Source organism: Lampetra planeri, chromosome 37 (genome assembly GCF_965212315.1).
Source record: "Lampetra planeri chromosome 37, kcLamPlan1.2.h2, whole genome shotgun sequence".
NCBI classification, from domain to species: Eukaryota; Metazoa; Chordata; class Hyperoartia; order Petromyzontiformes; family Petromyzontidae; genus Lampetra; species Lampetra planeri.
In genome coordinates, this window is record NC_136143.1 from 3,152,351 (window position 1) to 3,171,529 (window position 19,179).

At 52.3% G+C, this 19,179-nt stretch overlaps 1 protein-coding gene across 1 annotated transcript in view; it reads left to right on the forward strand.

Annotated features, from left to right (window-relative positions):
- Nucleotides 1–5,720: 5,720 nt before the first annotated feature.
- LOC144730912 (uncharacterized) overlaps nt 5,721–19,179 on the forward strand; it is a 34,386-nt gene continuing 20,927 nt past the window's right edge. The window contains exon 1 of the mRNA XM_078611765.1: nt 5,721–5,997. Coding sequence (XP_078467891.1) covers nt 5,932–5,997 — 66 coding nt within the window. The 5' untranslated portion in view covers nt 5,721–5,931. The remainder of the gene's footprint in view (nt 5,998–19,179) is intronic.

A 19,179-nucleotide genomic window follows, 5' to 3' on the forward strand; every position in this document is an offset into this window, starting at 1 on the left:
CGTGCCAACTCTTTGCTGACCGAGAGTCGCCACGGCAAGTTCTCCACCGGGGGAGGGCAGCGATCAGACTTGCTGACGTCCGAGCCACTCTACAATCGACAACAGAAAACGGTTTGCGGCGACCGGTTTCCGCGTGACGATCGACGGCGACGATTGCCCTAGAATCGCCCGGATGCGTCGCGGTGTTCGCGTGGCGTGCCGGTCACTCGCACAACGCCGTCGCTCTAGAGAATTACAGCCCGGACGAAGAAGACGATGATGGTCAAAGCTTGTTTATGATTATATCTTGCCGCGTGTTATACATACACACACACACGTTCTGTAACCACGTGTCAGACTTGTTAATGATGTTACGTCGCTTAGTGGAGATGGCTCCGCGCGATAAGGGCACGGGGGAGTAATGCAGGCAGTGGCCGGTTGCATAATCGCCTACCTCGAGTGATATTTTCCTGTCGCCTGCGCTCTGTGTTGACGTGAGCGAAGCGGAAATGTCATTGAAGGATTTTTGTTGTTGCCCAAGCGGCCACTTGGAGCGTGCGCCAAAAGGAACGCATCAGCAGCCATCACGGCCAGAGGGTCGGTCTCGCAGCCCATCAATCGTCGCCCAAGTCCGTTACACGCTCCTGATGATGACTATACACGCCCGACGTAATGTTAAGGAGATCGAATCCGCCACGAATCCTTCACGTGCTGCGCAGAAGGATTTCGTGGCGTTTGTTGTTTGTATTTGCGCGCCACTGCCAATGCATTAATTGGCAAAAAAAATATTTTATATGGAGAAAACCGCAGAGCTTGGGCAATTGTTGGTAACGCCGCCTCCTCGCCGCGTGGCTTCCTTCCAGTTTCTCTGTGGTTCTTCAGCGATTGCGAGAGACAACAACTTGCACGAAGGAATATAAAACTAAACATTGACAATGCGTCTACTTTGAATCGGCGTACCTTACATTATGCGTGACACACGCGTGGACACGCATGTGCAGGTACATACGTACACGATCTCTCTCTCTTGCACTGAACCATTGCTTTCTATGCACGTGTTTATCAATCATGAGGCGCGGGCAGTGTGTAACGACTTTATATTTTGTGTTCTTTAAAATAGCGGTTGCTTATCACAGGCCACTAAAAGCCCAAAATGCCAAGCCGCCAGCAACCAACGGCACTACGTTAAGTGTAATGTATAGCTACTATAGTTAATACGTTACTTTCTTTGAGCAAGCTGATTTGCGAGAAGGCAGATTGGATGACGTTGGGAGCAGTGGCGTGGTGGGGTCTCGATGGGGCTTCGGGGCACTCTGCCCCACGGAGCCTTAAGTTGTTTACGGCAAAAGGGTTTTTAGCAGCACAGACGCTGCTGAAACATAGATCACGAGGGTGTGGTGAGGAAGCAAAGACATTTAGTGAGCTCGTTGAGTCAACAGGAGCCTTGGACGTTGCGGAACAGAGCAAGTTTGCTTGGCTTTTTGTTGTTTAGCCGATAATTCAACGTCCCCGCTCGTGCACGCTCGGAGGCCGCTGCCGGACAGTTGAGCTGTCGTCCACAGAAGGGATTTGTAGGGTATCGTGACCCCCTTTCCCAGCGATTCTATGGATTGTCACGATTCGTGATTGACTCCTTTTTTGGACTTGTTGATACTCAGGCACTGTAACGATCCTTACGGGTCTCGCTACCAAGGGGGAAGACCTAAGGCGAGACGGTGGGGAGACTGTGAGCGCAGATCGTGGGGGTCGTTACGTGTCGCCTTTGCAGCAGCAGCAGCTGCGAGATCTGTCCGGAGGGTTGAGAGGGTTGGCGAGGAGGCGCGGTAGCGACAACGGATTTGGCCGGGATGTCATCATCCCTTACTTGCTTAACGGGCACTGCCCTCGTCTGTACTGCCTCGTGCGCACGCGTCTGTACTGCCTCATTCCCAGCATTAGCCAGAACAAGCACAAACGAAGGCAATGTCAAATAGTGGATGTGAACACGAATGCCTCGTTCGATGGCTGAGCACGAGAGGGCGCTGTAACCCAGCGTGTGGTGTCGCGAATTCCACCGTGCGGAGCGAGCGGGTCAACCTCGTTTTGTCGTGAACTTGTAACGACGCGTCATTGATTCAAACTTTTTTTTATTTTACCAGGTAAGGCCCACTGAGCTATATAGGTCTTTTTTTCTGAAGCGAGCTGGTCACAAATGATAGCTCAACGAAGTGGCATATCGTGTGGAAATGAATAGCAGCCAAATACTCTAAATGCACATTTCCAAATGTGGAGGGGAAAACCGGAGAACCCAAGGAAAAATACACGCGACCACAGGGAGAGCATGCAAACTCCAAATATACAAGGGTCAGGGTCGGGATAGAACCCACGACCTCCTGTATACCAGACGACGTAGTTAATATCTCGCCACCGCGGTACCTCGATTAATCGATCAATATCGATTCTTAAGCTCAAGATACATGCATCAAACCGAGTGAGTCAGAACATTTTTATTAGTATACGTTGTGTGTAATGGGTTTGTATTAGTATACGTTGTGTGTAATGGGTTCAGGTGCCACGTCCAGCCACAAGAGGCCGCTACGAAATGTATGACCGGGGTACGGGAACTGTTATAGACTACAATACATCTGGGATGGGTGACTGCCTGGAAAGCTCAGCTGCTTTGAGCCTGGTTCGTACCGTACTTGGATGGGTGACTTGGAAACACGAGGGGTCGTAGACTTGGGCCACTAGATGGTAAGAGCAGCACAGTAGATTCCTGAATCCACCAGTGCGAAAGTTTAAACGTCACCACTCGTATAATGCGTGGTAGCTCTTCTCCTGGGTTCTTCAGTTTCTTCCCAAACGAAACCAAACTCAATTTCATGGAATCGACCACATTTTCTAAATTTTGAAAATTGCACCGCACATTCCTCAATTGGGATAATACCCAGCAAATCATCGCCCCTTACTGGCAGACTGATGCTTCCGGTCACTATTGCAAACGAGACTATCCTGGCTTCTTGAATTCTCACCTGGTGCATCTAAATACTGTAAACGTGAAAACTTTAAATCTTTTGACAAAAATAATCTCGAGACTCAATTGGGCTTTACTGGGTAAACAAAATGCTTGTTTGATTATCACTCACACCCCCCTCGGTGAGCCAGATGACAAGTTCAATTCCTCGGTGGTTACTTCCTCATCCCAGCCGCTGTGGTGGGAAGTGAATTCGGGACCCCGGGGGCTGGAGACCCCCACGATCCCTGCTGCTCTCACTGGGGGGCCAAGACCCCCCCTATACACTGGCGGCCTGCGCGTTACCTTTCCTACTGGCGTAACATCTTATGTATTCAGACTATTTTCTTACTGCAAAACACGATATAATAAAGTATACAATCTCATTATGCGTCGTTGCAGATCATGGCTACTGTGTAAACTGATGAGACCCAAAAAGCCTAAACCGGTCCAGAATGTGCTCGCTTTAGTACAATGCCGCTGGATTAATATTGAACCAAAGGCCAAGCGGGCCGATTGAAATTCTGGATGTCTCCTAAATAATAAAGAGACTCGAAACAACAAACGCGTCCCACGCGCGCGGACCGACACGTGGAGCCCGTATCGCACGTGTCGCCTCCATGTCACTGCCAACCCATCCCCTGCGGCCCAGGGCTCCCAGCGTCGACCCCGGCGGCCTGGACGAGCCCCCGCAGGTACGGCGAGTCTGGGGCACCCCCCTGATTCCAGCGCGGGTTGTCCCGCATCAGCTGCCGCGCCAGCTGATCGGCGGGGTTGAAGCGAGCCCGGGGCCCGCTGCCTTCCCCCCACGCCGCGTCCCTGAGCGCGGCCCGAGCCGGGCAGGGGTCGGAGTCCCCAGGGCCGCACCCGAGGAACTCCACGTCGCCTCCTGCCTCGGGCTGGGACCCCGGGTCCAGGAGGAGGGCTGCGGAGCCCGGCTCGCGAGGGTCCTGGGAGGGTTTCCCCGTCAGGCCCCTACGCTCGGCCTCCACCAGGAGCTGCTCCATGGCGGGCACGAGTGTGGGCAGCAGCTCCTGCAGCAGGTCGAGGTTGTGGGGTGGGGCAGCAGGGTCCGTGCTGCTCCAGTCGTGGGCGAGAGGGTCACTCGGGAGCGGGATGTATAGACGTCCTCCCAGAGGACTCGCCAGCGGCGTCTGGCGTTCGAACGAAGGTGCCGAGTCTTGTTGCGACGGACGTGAGTGTCCCCGTGCGGAGATCTCCTCCCGGACTGTGAGGTTGCTGGCGTCTTGTGTTCGATCCTGAAGATCGGCGGCGTCTTCCTCTTGCCCTCGACGGCTGGTGGCGTCTTTTGATTGATCCCCAAGGTCGGGCGTGTCTCCTGGAACATCGGCGGTGTCTTTTGATTGATCTCGATGAGGAATGTCCGTCTGATCTTGCGTTTGAGGCGTGTCGGTTTGACCTGTGAGCTGAGACACGTCGGTCTCATCTTGAAGATGGGAGATGCCTTCAGCCTGGTCTTCGACAGTGGAGGAGACCTCCTGTGCGTGCACCAGGGGACCGGGGGCATCTTCCGCGAGCTCTCGATGACCGGAGAATCCTTCGGCTTCTTGCGAGTCCCCTGGCGTGGAGGTTTGGGCCGTGGCTCGCTCCATCCTTGAGCTGCCGCCTTCCCCCAGCCCCTCCATCTTCACACAGCAGCAGCAGCGGCAACAGCTGGGCCGTCACCGTGGCGAACGACTTTGTTTACCTCTCGTCGCCTAGCAACCCGGCACGTGCCGCGAGCCGATGACGTCACGCGGCCGTTTCCGGTCAGCGACACCCCCCCCCTCCCCAACTATTGCTTTCGCGGTATCGATCCTGGCTATTGGGATTATTACGTTACTATTAGATTATTGAATCGATTGTTTTTTTATATCATATTCGCCTGTAATATGTACGTATTATTAAACGTGCAGATTATTTTATAGCGAGATAAAACAAGTGCAAAATAGGAGTGCAAAATAATCGATTATTGTACGAAAGATGTTAAGCGTTAATCGTGAACGTTGAATCGCTTTTAATCGATTAATTGTTCCTCGTCTACCCCAACTCCCCCGCCCCCACCCCCCATCGAACCACGTGACCCTGCGCCGCTCTCCCGGAATGGAGAAGACGCGGAGAGGGCGCTGAGCGCGTCTTCTGGAAGAGGAAGATGTCTACCGGCGACTGGGGAAAAAAACCTGGGGCTACGCGCGTGCGCAGTGGACCAGAGGCGGGAGAGGGGGGGGAAAGGGGGAGGAGAGGGGGGGAGGAGAGAGGGAAGAGTGGGGCGAGTGGGGGGAGAGAGGTGGAGGAGGAGAGGGGGGAGAGAGTGAGCGGGAGGGGGGGTTACATAAAGCAAAGTTTAAAAAAAAAATACGAAATGAACGAAGCAAAGTGCCGACTACACCGAGCATCTTCTTGTTTCCACTGATCGTAAAAAATAAAAAAAGAGCAAAAAAAATAAAAAAAAGAGGAGGGAGAGGGAGGAGAGAGGGAGGAGAGGAGGGAGAGAGGGGAGAGGGGGAGGAGAGAGAGGGGGGAGAGGGGGAGGAGAGAGAGGGGGGAGAGGGGAGAGGGGGAGGAGAGAGAGGGGGGAGAGGGGAGAGGGGGAGGAGAGAGAGGGGGGAGAGGGGGAGGAGGAGAGAGGGGGGAGAGGGGAGAGGGGGAGGAGAGAGAGGGGGGAGAGGGGGAGGAGAGGGAGGAGAGAGTACAGAGTGGGTGGGGACCACAGAGGTAGCGAGGGGGGGGAGCGAGAGGGCGTGGAACGTGCGTGGAGGTGGGGGACGAGCTAGGAGCGAGAGAACGGAGTGCGGGGTGGTGGAGAGGCGGAAGGGAGCGGAGAGCGCAGAAGAGAGTGGTGGGGAGGAGGATTGAGATTGGACATCGTGCAGCTGAAGCGGGGAGGGTTGCAGGGACAGGAGGAGGAGGGGAGAGCTCGGGGAGAGTTCGGGGAGCGTTGGGGAGAGGATGTGAGCGGCATGGCCCTGGTGACCGTGCAGAGAGCCCCCAGCCCCCTTCCCGCTGACATCTGCCCCGTGGACGAGGTGAGGGCAACTTCGGGGGGCGACTCCGAGCAACTCGAGGCGACTTGTTGGTTGACGAACTCGAGTTGTGGTGACTTGGGTACTGAGGTTGAGGCTCGGGACAACTTGGGAGTTCGATGGGAGCCGAGGTCTACGAGTTCCGAAACTTGCGTCCTAGCGACTTCTGTTCGCTGTTGTTGTTTAGTTGTGTATATGTTGGGGGGGGGGGGGTGTCAATTGTGTGTTCTTTGTTGTATTCTCGCATTTGCTGGTGTCTGTGTGTTGTCGTGCGTGTGTGTGACCCGAATCGTATGGGGAGCGGTGGCGCAGTGGTTAGCGCGCTACGCTGCGCTATGAACCTGGCGACCCGGGTTCGATTCCCGCTCATCGGCCAACACCCAGTGACGATTATCTGAAACGGTCCTGGGCCTTCCCTAGGTCGACTCAGCCTCAAATGAGTACCTGGTGCGGTGTGTAAACATCGTCACTGGGGAGACAAAGGCGGTCGGGCGTGGTGCTGGCCACCCACCCCCTCGTGTACCGTTCCGGCCTTCATAGGTGCTCGCTAACAGCACTTGCCCCTACAGTCTGTTAAGGCTAGACGGGGGATCTTTGTCTTGTGTGATCTGCATCGTACAGTACAGTAGTTGTGTGTTGTACCTGTTGCATTGCAGTGGGTGTTTGTCGTGGTGGAGCGTGTGGTCTCCTGTGATGTGTAGTGATTGTGTTGTGTGTGTGCTTGTGTAGTGTTTGTGTTCCTGTGCAGTGTGTGAGAGTTGTTGTGTGGTGTGTCTGCTACAAGTTAGTGTTGTTACGTTGTTGTTTAGTGTGTGTACAGAATGTAGACATCTCCTGTGTGGACCCCACTTCACGTGTCTCTTGCTGTTGTATATCGCGTGTGTGTAGTGGTGTATATATATACGTGTTGTAGGAGTGCAGCTGGTGAGGGTCAGGGTGTGATGGACACGGAATGATCTAGCCGTGTCGTGCGTGCGTGTGTCCCCTCGCCTCCGGTGTCCGTGCAGAATGCCTCTGACATTCCTGACATGAGCCTTACCGCGTGGTGGTGACCCCCCACCCACCCACAGGTCACGTGGGTGGGTGGTGACCCCCACCCACCCACCCTCGGGTCGTGTGGGTGGTGACCCCCACCCACCCACCCTCGGGTCGTGTGAGTGGTGACCCCCACCCACCCTCAGGTCGTGTGGGTGGTGACCTCCACCCACCCACCCTCAGGTCGTGTGGGTGGTGACCCCCACCCACCCTCAGGTCGTGTGGGTGGTGACCCCCACCCACCCTCAGGTCGTGTGGGTGGTGACCCCCACCCACCCACCCTCGGGTCGTGTGGGTGGTGACCCCCACCCACCCACCCTCGGGTCGTGTGGGTGGTGACCCCCACCCACCCACCCTCGGGTCGTGTGGGTGGTGACCCCCACCCACCCACCCTCGGGTCGTGTGGGTGGTGACCCCCACCCTCGGGTTGTGTGGGTGGTGACCCCCACCCACCCTCAGGTCGTGTGGGTGGTGACCCCCACCCACCCTCGGGTCGTGTGGGTGGTGACCCCCACCCACCCTCGGGTCGTGTGGGTGGTGACCCTCCAACCCACAGGTGACGTGGACCTCTGCGTATACACTCACACACTTCACTGCGGTCGAAGTGTGAGGAGGCCCCCACAACAAGAGTCGTGTATATTCAAGCCCCTTGACATGACTGATACGATCAGCAGAGATCTTTTCTGTTGTGTACTCGGTTATAAAACAACCCATGCCTCCGGCGTCTAGTTTTTAGCCACACGCGCACACATGCCGCCGGCGGTGCCGTGATTTATCCCCAGGTAATAATGGAGTGAGTTGGCGGTGCCTGAGATCAAATCGCCGGAATGCGCCCATATCTACAGGAAATCTCCGAAACTAAAGCTGCCTTTGAGCCTGTATCTCGCTTGGAACAGTAGTTGCTCCTGTGCCCATCGGGTTGTCGTAGGCTGCTGTGGGGCCTCCGTGCAGAGCAGCAGAGCGCCGTACGGCAGAATCCCTGGTTGTACTGCACTTTACATGATTCCACTCCTACGTTGACCTTTCCTTCACCAACCAACCCGCACTAACCAGCGCGGTGAATGTCAGTCTTCTCAAATATCCCATATGACCCTTGCAGCCCTAGATTGACCGAAGGGACTCTACATGATAAGGTGTATTGGGGAGTTATTATCACCATACTGGCATGTACACCATGGAAGGTCTTATTGCCTCCGTAAATGAAGAGAGCAAAACAGAAACGGGTTGAACGTGACAATTCTTGGATGAGAACGCTTCAAAAGGTAAACTACCTATTTCATATTCTTTGGGTCTTTCGGTAAAGTCACGTAGATAGGTTCAAAGAATATACCAAAAAAACTACGACGTTTCAATCGCAACAGAAGCGGTCGTCATCAGGAAAAGGGGGTTATCCTCTAAAGGCAAACTGTTTATAAAGGTTTAAAGATGGGTGTAGCCCAAGTGTGTCAGCATCATAGGTAAGGCAGCTAATGTTAATGTCGGGAAAACAACGACACCAGCAGTGGGTCTCCACCAATCAAAGGGCCGCCAGGCAAACTTTGCACCTCGCTCCACACACACACACGCTGCTGACGGTGGAGGTTGCTGCTAGAGGTGATGGTAGTAGTGCGTAATGATGGTGCTGGTGGTGGGCTTCCACCAATAAAGGGCTGCCAGGTCTAAAATGGAAACATTACAGCCAGTTATGACTTAAACTGGTTGATAACGTCCTTCCAGTGATTGCTGAGTTTGTACCCATCTTCTCGACATTAACATAAGCTGCCCTACCCATGATGCTGACACACTTGGGCTACACCCATCTTTGAACCTTTATAAACAGTTTGCCTTTAGAGGCTTACCCCCTTTTCCTGATGACGATTGCTTGTGTTGCGATCGAAACGTCGTAGTTTTTTTCTTTGAACCAATCTACGTGACTTTGCCGAAAGACCCAAAGAATATAAATTCCTTCAGTCACGAAAGCTTTAAGTCAAGATTTAACTCCCTATTTCATGTGAGTTATCTGTAATTATTTCCGAAAAATACAGTAGGCCCATTCAACTGTGCTTTACATTTACGCTTGAACGGTTCCACTGAACCAGAATGAAGGTCATGGGGAGCCCAGTGCATTTCATGCAAAAAGGGTGGGGTTAACTGAGTCACGGGACACATTTTCCACAGGGTCCTGCACGGAGATGTTTGGCCGCCACTTGCAGTGTCGTGGTCAATAATGGGAACCCATAACTCTGTTTCCATTCATAAGACGGGAGAGCTCACACGACTATACACAAATATCAACATTTCTCATTCGTATTAAAATTCTTCCAGTATTCTTTTAAAAGTCCACGTTTCAATCCAGCTGCTGGATAAGGGCCTCCCCAAAGCATGCGGGTCATGTGGGTTATTTGACCAGACTCAAGCACGCTGGTCGGCGAGCGTTCAAAGCATGTTCATGAGGACATGGACTTAAAATACAACAATGCATGTTCCTGCGTTGCCGTCTGATGCCCATCACGTAGCCCCCACACCACCCTATGACGACCTCCGAGTGCAATCTAGTCGCCCATTCGAGCACCATCCAGACCCATCGCTGCTTGGCCTCCCGAGATCGGGCATAATCACCCGGTGATTTGGTCAAAGGCAGTCGGGGAGCGGAGAGGCCGATTGGGAGGTGGCTGTCGCTGCGCGCCCTCGTGGGGAGCTTTTGTCGCAACTCCCGGTGGGCTCGCACGCCTCTCTCGTTGACCGGCGCTGGAATTTTTACAGACGCTAACTGCGGTATTTAACGTCTCGCTGACCTCCCTAGCAACTGACTGTTCCAAAGTGCTCCGACACATTCGTCAATAACGCTGCCTTAAAAGGAACTCTATGATAGGCGACGATTTCAGCAGTGGTCCTCATAAACACAGAGGGCCATTTCCCACAACATCATCTGTTATTTTTTTTGCTTTCAAGGGAGTGTTATTGACAAATGTATTGCGTTTGCTTTTATTATATGTGCTTTTGCGCCGCTGGCAACGCAGCATCACTTAATAATTGGTCCAAAGTGCTTTCGCACTGTGAGCGTGGCAGTAAAGATTAGCGCAGCACGCCCATTGTAACCAGCTCCACATTGTTCTCGATGTAATAATAGTGCCAATCGCGTTTACCCAGTAAAAGCCTCTCTGAGTCACAATACTCGTTTTCAAGAGGATCTGTAACTGTTTGGTCGATTCCATTCATCTGGGAGGAAACTGGAGTGCGCAGAGAAAATTCCAACGTGAAATTGTAACTCAAAACTGCCATCTCTTGGCCACCTTACTGCCCTAGCAAGCCTGAGTGGTCACCCATCCACGTACTATTCAGGCTCGGTCGAACCTGGTTGGCCTCCGAGATCTAATGAGGTCAGGCGCTTTTAAGGTGATTTTTTTTCGTGGTCACTGTGTGTGACACCGCAGCCCAGTTGCGCTGACCCCTGTTGAGTGTAAATCTACCGAAGATGTTTCCTTGTGCATCCAGCCACTGGGCCACAAGGCGATGGCTCTCAGAGCACCGACGACGCTCCCCCTCGACGCGGGGCTCTGTTGTTGTTCCTCGCACGTAGTCATCGGATATAGTCCCTCGACGCGAGCGCTTAAACAATGCCTGTTGAGACGGGCAATGTTTTATTGATTGGGTAAACCTCCATGACTGTGCTTGTGCAGTGTTTCCCGTCTATTGTGTGGCAAAAGGGTGGATTGCGGTGGGGCTATTTTTTTTATTAAAGCACGCAAAGAAGCAAGGAGAGATGCATGCTTGGAATTGCACTTAGAGGACAGGGAGAGGAATACATACTGTGGAGAACACACGCAGGACAGAGACCGCTTATTGAACGTGAAGCTAAATCGTCCACTCTTCAGGACACGTTCTTAGGAGGCGACAAACGCCGGTGATTGAGCCTCATGATGAAGTGACAGCTGGATGAACGAAGATCCCTGAGAGGTCAACCACCGTGGAGATGGAGCGATGAAATTGGCTCGGAAGACAAGTGCTCGATGGATGGTTAGGTAACAGGCCTGTGAGGGATGACGTCGGCTTGCTTAAACCCGCTGGATTTATCACGGCCTCCGCAGTAAAATTAGTCAGGAAGTGCGTGCAGGTCTGGGTGCGATGTTAAAGTTCGTCCGTTGATGGTGTCAACGAAAAGAAACACTTGAGGAAGGAAAGAGGAAACCCACCTCAGCCGTCCCTCCCTGGCTACGACTCGGGAACGGTGTGCGGTGGTGCGAGGTGAAGAGGGGGGTGAGTGTGATGGATGGGACGGGTGGAACTTGAGCCCGTGGACCTGGGCATGGGCAGATAACCTAAAGGGGAGATAAAGGAAACGCACAATTTGAGAATTCCTGTACAGCGAGGAGGGAAATGTGTTGACACTGCACTACCTATTTCATACAAAACAATATAACTCTTCCTTCGTATGTTTTCTTTTCCACATGCAACTTTTTAAAGTATTTTTCTTACACAGCCCATTGGCTGCACAGCCTTCTGGGAGGGCATCTCATCAGCACCGCTGGTTCATCTTTATCAACAGCACAAGCAAACTCTGGCCTGGTTTTGACATTCACCGTCTCATCAGCAACGTCAAGCTTGCCTGAACCACTGCTGGTGCACTGCCCGATATTAATAGGAATAGATCCTCGTTCACAACATGACATAATCATTGAGGGACGTTATGTGGAATGTTAACACCGCCTATCTGGCCGTTGCCTGATGATGCTCGTTCTAATTACTGGCGAAACATTGTATTAGAATTGTAAATGTTGTGGGTCTATTCTCCAACACACCGGTGTGTACCGGTGTGTATTGTATTAGTAACGAATTGGCATGTTTTGTTTCCGTGACAAACCTTACTAATTGGCTGTTTAACGACACATTCATATTTATGCGATCTACCAAAAAAAAAACCTCTTATGGACCGCCTATCTCTTAAACACGTGTCTGTTTGCTCTCACGATAGATCCCACGACCCACGTGCTGCACTGTACAACAGCGAGCCGCTGTGTGACCCCCGGCTAAGAAGACTCGCGCACAATCCATTCGTTTATACGAACCGCACGAGGGTAGCGAGGTCGCTGCTATGGAGGCATTGCCAGGTCCTTGCGAGACGCACCCTCATTATTTACAGACAAGTCACACGCAGGGAAAGAAAGAAAGGCAGTGCGCATTTTGTCCTAATTCAATTACTCTTTGAGTATACGGAGAAGATCCTTTGCAGGTGAAGTTACGCAGGTGGCCCTGGAGGTGGGCGATTGCACGGATCTACTCGGCGCCTTCGTCGCAGTTTGAATTTCATAAAGAATCTAAATGCGAATGCATCTCCACAAGGTGCTGCACAAAATAACAAGCTGTGCGTGTCCTTGTGGGGAAAGACCAGGCAAGGTTTTAATGCTTTTCAACTTGGGCTGAAAGCATTTACGGACCGTTGGTTTTGCTGCCCTTGAATTGTGCTGGTCTGTTTAGGATCAGTGTCATTTGAAGAAGGGACGTTGCCTGAAACGTTACATGTTATATATGTTTATAATTTTCTTCTAGACAACTGTTATTGATGAATGTGTTGAACTGGTGCATACGCTCTGGCCGGCTGTCCCCAAACGGGGGTCACGATAACTCTTGTAAAGGTAATCCGAGAAGCCTTCGTGAAAAGTTGTGATACTATTCGAGACTCACCTGATTAGAAACCGGCCACATTCGCCAAAGGGTTGCCCAAAACAGCAGCAGAGAAGAAGCGACATCCCTTTGGATGGAGGTTGACTGGGGGCTTTGTCAGGAGTCCTTGGGTGCTTGAGCCAAGAGTACGCATAGGGGTGTGGGGTGAGACCGAGCATTGGTGGAGGTGAGTCCACGGGGTGATCTTGAACGGGGTTAGGGTGATCTTGAAGAGGATGCAGGATGTTTGATTGACTCTGCCGGCTCAGTGCTTCTGCTACTCGGAGCGTATCTGCGTATGAGTAGCACGGTGGGAACTGAAGCCTCCGCTTGTGATTGTACAAGATGCCTTTTGTGTTTAGGCAGCTGGCAAATTAGAGACATGCAGGCCTGGAAGTGGTCCCACAAATGGTCCGTGCTGGAAAGGACATTGAGTTCTGTTTGCTGTACGAGTAGCACTCCTGACTTGACTTTGTTAGGTCATTTTAAAAGCATTTCCTCTTCCCCTGCCTTCCAGAAATTCCAGAAAAATACTTGTCCGGCATTTATCACTGCATGTCTTACGTAACTTAAGGTCGTTTGTACATCTGCAGCGTTTGTGTATGGAGTACGTACGAGCTTGTCTCTTGTCATCCTTCCTGTTTTAAACCACCGCATGGCAAGACAAAGCATTTCTCTTCCTCCTGTCTTTGCACTGCTCAACTTTTGAACTATTATCGTCACTCTTTGTCTCTTTCCTAGTTCCTCTGGCATTGCGGCTCAATTTAATGAACACTTTCGCTCTTATCTGCTCTGCCATCATTCACGTTTTTAGTTGCTGTCTGCTTTGTTTTTTGTGGACTTCGGGCCAGAGAGATAAAAATGTATCCGAGGGCGAATGCTTAACCTCCCCCCATCCCTCCTCCAGCGATTTTGATAAATTGCCACCGTTCAGAATATCCATAACAGAGATTTATTTGGGTTAGATCGCGTAAATATAAATGTTTCGTTAAACCCACCACCACCCGACACAGCCAATTAGTAAAGGTTTGTCACGTGAACAGAACGTGGCAATTCGTTACGAGGACAGCACAACGGTGTGTTGGAGAGTACACCCACAACATTTACAATGATCGGTTCGATTCAAGACTTTTTTTATTTTTAAGATCGTGGTTGCAGGAGGCATGCAATCCCAAAACACACAACGTATACAAGTTCGATTCTTAAACGCAATTTAATTGATTGGATTTATCGCAGGCTTATGAATCGAACTCAATCCAAGTACCGCTCCGCTCCTGTCTTTCACCACGCGTGCCGTTTCACAAACTCGCTTTTGCTTTCGGTGTCAATTTTGCCGGTCCCATTGCTTCCGTGCCTTTTGCCAGCGCCGTTGTTTCACCACCGGTAGCCGATGACGACAAGTGACGAACTTTTGAGTTCTTTTTATTTGTGCGGCACCACTGCTGACGGGATATCAAATAATTTGATTCATTTTGAAAACAAAGGCACTCGAAATTTCGTGGAATATTTATCACATATTGGTGCATTCTGGGGTAAACATTTGCACTTCAAAACAATTGCGACACTGCAGCACCAACTTTGGTGTGGATTTTGGTTCGTAAAGGAAACGCACATTCCTATTCTTGGCCAGGTCAAAAGTTTAAAGTAGCACCCTTATCCATGTGCAGATAGTCTTTGCACGTGTGTGTAGCAAGTGGTCGTGGAGAGCAGTAGTGTAGTGCTTATCGCACTGTGCTATTCATCTGGCGACCCGAGTTTGATTCCCGCTCACATTCGACATCGGTGACGAAGGTCTGAGCCAGTCCTGGACACCCCCAAGGTCGACTCATCATCCTCACTTGAGTACCTGGTGTGTAACCATCAGCAAGTGGGAAGACAAAGACGGCTGGGCGTGGTTCTTACCACATGACCTACTTGTCTGCCTTGCCGGCATTTGTAGATACTCGCTATCACCACTTGCCCCTGCAGCCTGTGTAGGCTACACGGGGGATCTTTCCCTCTGCGTAGCAAGCCCTTGGTGGGTAAGCTTGTTTATCAAAACGGTCCTCGCATTCGGAATATTTTTTAGCCGACATACAATTCCAGTATAACAGTCGCCACATTGTCCGATGTGGCCCTGAGTGTGGGAGAGCCCACACAGTCAGCAGCGACCTTGAGCGGGCGGCCGCGATGAGCGTTCTCAACGGACGCTCTGTGTCCGCGATGAATGCGGTGGCTCTGTGCGTCGCTCCGGCTCGACTTGTCGATGTAAAAATCAAGCGTCGGAAAAATTGTCGGCAAACTCGTTGGCGTGTTTAAGTGGGGGGGGGGGGGGGGGGCGCTCGTCACTGGACCTCCGTTCAGTCCACCGCACGTCGATCTTTGCCGGTTTGGCAGGGAGCCGCTGCCGTGCCCGTGGCCTAGTCACTCGATGATCCGATTGAATTGCTCCGCTGCACCAAATAATTATCCTGTGGCATCCGTTGTTGGGCGTCCAAAGTTAAGCCTTTCTCAAAGTTACCCAATTTCGAATCTCCGCATTATTAAATAAGTCTAGGTACGTGTTATCGCGCACTCTTATGAGTCTGGTCCATGACGAATGAGCGCTAATCACAAGTATATCTTTGGAAGAATACTGCAGATTTTTTTTTTGGAAAACTGCTACAGACGTAAGGATGGATCCCAAACATCTGCTGCTGATAACTGGTTCCAAATCTTCGGGCCGGAGACCCCGAAACCGCACCGGCCGTATCGCTCGAAGTTTAAATTTCGATTTAAAGCTTTCATGACTGCAGGGAAGTTTGCGCGCAGGTACAGCGGCAGGAGATGACCGTGGGTCACGGATCATAGACGGCGCGTTGAGAGGGAGCCGTGTTTGTGAGCGTGGGTTTCTATAGAGCCTCCACGTCGTTCGCAGCGTTCCACGCCGCCATGGAAGTTGATTAAGAGAGAATGACTCCTTTTGGCACGTTCTGCTGCATCCGATGCTGCGGGTGCATCCGAGTCGAGTGGAGGAGAGAGTCGGAGAAAATGTTCCATTGGTGTCTGTGCCAAGCCGTAATTCCTGCGTTCCATCATGCATGCTTGCCAAGCCTACCGATTTAAGTGCTAGGCTGCCAATTGTTAAACCCTTTGACTGCATGCCGATTTTCAAAGCAAACATTGCGCATGCAAAAAAAGACCAAAATTTTGTATAACGGTACGGTTAGCTATGAAAATTGTAACGTGGTTAAAACGGTTAGACCAAAAAAAACCATCCGGCAAGCTCCATTGGAACCTCATTTGCCAGTAAAAAATATGATAATTGGTTTTTTACCCTTTTATCTGGCAACAAAACTGACACCTTTTTTTACAAGGAGTCATGTTTGCATAGACCACAATACCTGCAGTCATAATGCAAACAAAAAACATAACTGATAATGTATGCACTGTCCTTGAAGGACAAAAAACAACTGATAATGTATGCACAGTCCTTGAAGGACAGTGCATACATTATCAGAGTTATCCATTATGACTGCAGGTATTGTGGTCTATGCAAACATGACTCCTTGCAAAAAAGGTGTCAGTTTTGTTGCCAGATAAAAGGGTTAAAAAACAATTATCATCCTGCAAGCTGTCACTTGGACCACGAGGGTTTGCAAGTTTGTATCGTGAACGTTGCACGAGCCACGCCGCATACGGTGCTTGACAGACGGCCGCTGACGACGCTCGGCCGGGCGCTCGCCCTCGTCGTCTGGAGGAGTCGCGATAAATGAGCGGAGAAAGCGCTCGCGTGCTTCTCCTGCTGCTGCTGCGTGTGCACGGCCGTGATAACGAGCGGTACGGGAAGTTGCTTCACGGGCCTCCCCGCTCGCTCGCTCTCTCGCTCGCCAGGAGTTCCGCGTCGCGAGAGAAGAAGCGGGGGCGTCCTTCTCCGAGACGTGAGGTTTCCCCGGGCCCGTGTCGGAACGTTCGATTGGCGATGGTGCGCTGTGGGTAAAATATTTGCATTGTCTGCTATCGTGGTTTGTGACAAATCGCCCTCGCTCTGTGACCCTGGACAGTTGATCAATTGTGATGATTCAGGATCACGATTCGATTTAAGAATCGATTTTTTTTTACATTGTGGTGAATGTGGCTGGTGGCGGTGGACATGAAGCCATTGCATACAAAATGCACGAAAAAAAATATTCTGCGATTTGGTGAATGTATCACACTAGCTTAGGGAATCGACATCAATCGACGAATGCAAGTTGCACTACACCCCTCTATTTGCACCGACGTTTGGCGTTATCTCAGTGGAGCAGGCTGCGGAAGGGCGACATCCAGTGGCACATGCCTCCACCCACTGGGGTTGCTACCTATCCTGGTGTTCCCAGGATCATCCTGGGAATTCAGTAAGTCATCCTGAAACTTGAGACATCCGTTTTGTGGTTCGCATTACAACACCCGACTCCACACAATGCGTTCACACGCTTGGTGGCGGAGCGGCGCCCCCCAGTCAACGCCACTGGTCCCCCCCGCGTGACCTGCCCTCCGTCGGGCCCCAGTCCATGGAGAGATCGCGTGTCCAACGCGGTGTGACCGAGGCACGCTGCAGGTCATGTGTTTGTGTCTTCTGTCGCCGCAACATTGCGCAGATGTTCCCTGTGCACGTTTTACATTTCTCCTGAACGTTGTTATCCATGACCCGCAGACTGTGATCCCCACTGAAAGACTTTCCGGGGAGCGCACGACCGACCCGTGATGTCGACCATGCGAACGGTTGAGCACCGCAGATTTACAAGCCGTTCGTTGCCACGTATTCCGGCATCTTAAGAGATGTTTCTTGCCATGTTTTGTCCTGGGTTTTGATACTGTACCTTAGAGGTGGCGGCGGCCCCCCTGTTTCGTACGCTCCTGCGAGAGAGCTAATGCCTCTCCCCTGCCACGTGTGTTAACACGCGTGGCAGGGGAGGACGCCACTCGCTGCAGGAATGAGGCGCGTTTGAAGTGTTGCGTGGTGACCCCCCCCCCCCCCAGGGCTTGAACCCGCTCGTCTCGCCGAGCGGGTTCCCGTTCCCCCGTCGCTGTTGTTGCTGCTGCCCCACAACGAGGAATGGCCTCACCGCCCATTGCAGCCACGCAATCTCGTCCCGCCCGCTGGCCGGTTTCGCTGACCCCCCCCCCCAAACCACCGCACTTCGAATTAAAGATTCTCATGAGATACAGTAGAGCCCCCCCTCCCCCTCTACTCTCTATGTTGAGCGAGTCATTGGTGTGTAATTGCAGGTGACGAAGTCATCTGCAGCCGACTCCACAGAGGGCGGTCTGTGTGTGCGTGTAATCGGCGGCGGGGGGCATTAGTGTAGCGGTGAGCGCACTGCGCGACTGACCTGGCCACCAGAGTTCAGTTCCCGCTCACGGCTAACATCAGTGATGGATATCTGAGCAAGTCGTGGACCTCGCCTAGGTCGGCTCATCCTCAAATGTTCACCCACCTCCTCTTGTGCCTTGATAGGTGTTCACCAGCAGTGTTTGCCCCCGGCAGCCTGTTGAAGGCTACACACGGGATCTTTGTCTTGTGTAATCGGCACTGGGCTTGCCTGAGCACGTCGCTTCACCGAGCTCTCTGCGTGCTTTGTGCGTGTTAGCCGTGGGGCGCTCGCAGTCCCGTCAGCGCAGGGCTGACGACGTGTACGGCTGGGGGTGCTACGCGTCTATCTTTGAAGTTACGAACAATTTTTTGTCACCGTGCACCACTGGATAGCGCGAGGTTTGTGAAAGACCCGCTGTTAAAAATTAGAGCCTCGCGAACGCAATCGAGATGTTGTTGGTCGTGTGCTTGGCTTCAGGCTGCTGTTGCGTGCGAGGCCATTCTGGCTGGAACGTGGCAGGCTCCTGCCTACTTGCCCGGTTGCATCCGTCGGTAAATTAATTGATCCGCGCTCTGTGCTGGGAGCACCGATGCCTCGTCCCCACCACCACCGCTTGAGAATTAGGCTGGCACGGTTTGCGAACCGGGCAAGTGGTCCGAGTACAGGAATCCGCGGCAGCCTTCGCAGCCAAGTCGGCTGTGCCTGGGCCAAGTCGCCTGCTTTTAGTGGGCCGTGGGATCTCGCTTCGCAAAGGGATTGCCTTATCGATGGTGTCGTGCCTGTCTCTGAGGCAGGCTGCGTTCTGTCTGGGTGACGGGAGGCTGCACTTTCTGTCCAGAGGAAGGGGAAGAAGAAGAATAACGAACAGAAATCGTCACTCCGTGGGCACGGACAGGTCACATGGTGGTTGTTAACCCCACGATTGCCGCCACCTACAGACAGTTTCAAAGGATTCCACAGCAAGCTAAATGACGATGCAAACCCAAATGAAACACTCGGCTCTTCTATTGTAGCTGCACACGGCTAGACCTGTGTGTCCCTGGCCGCAACACACATTACCCTGAAGCTTTGTTGGTGAGATAAAGACCACATCAAGTGACTGATTGCACTGTGGCGGCATTGCTGGCCCCATCACTTTACATTGCTTAGATTTCCTTGTTGATAAAGTTTAAAACTCACGTAGAACAGCCCAGGG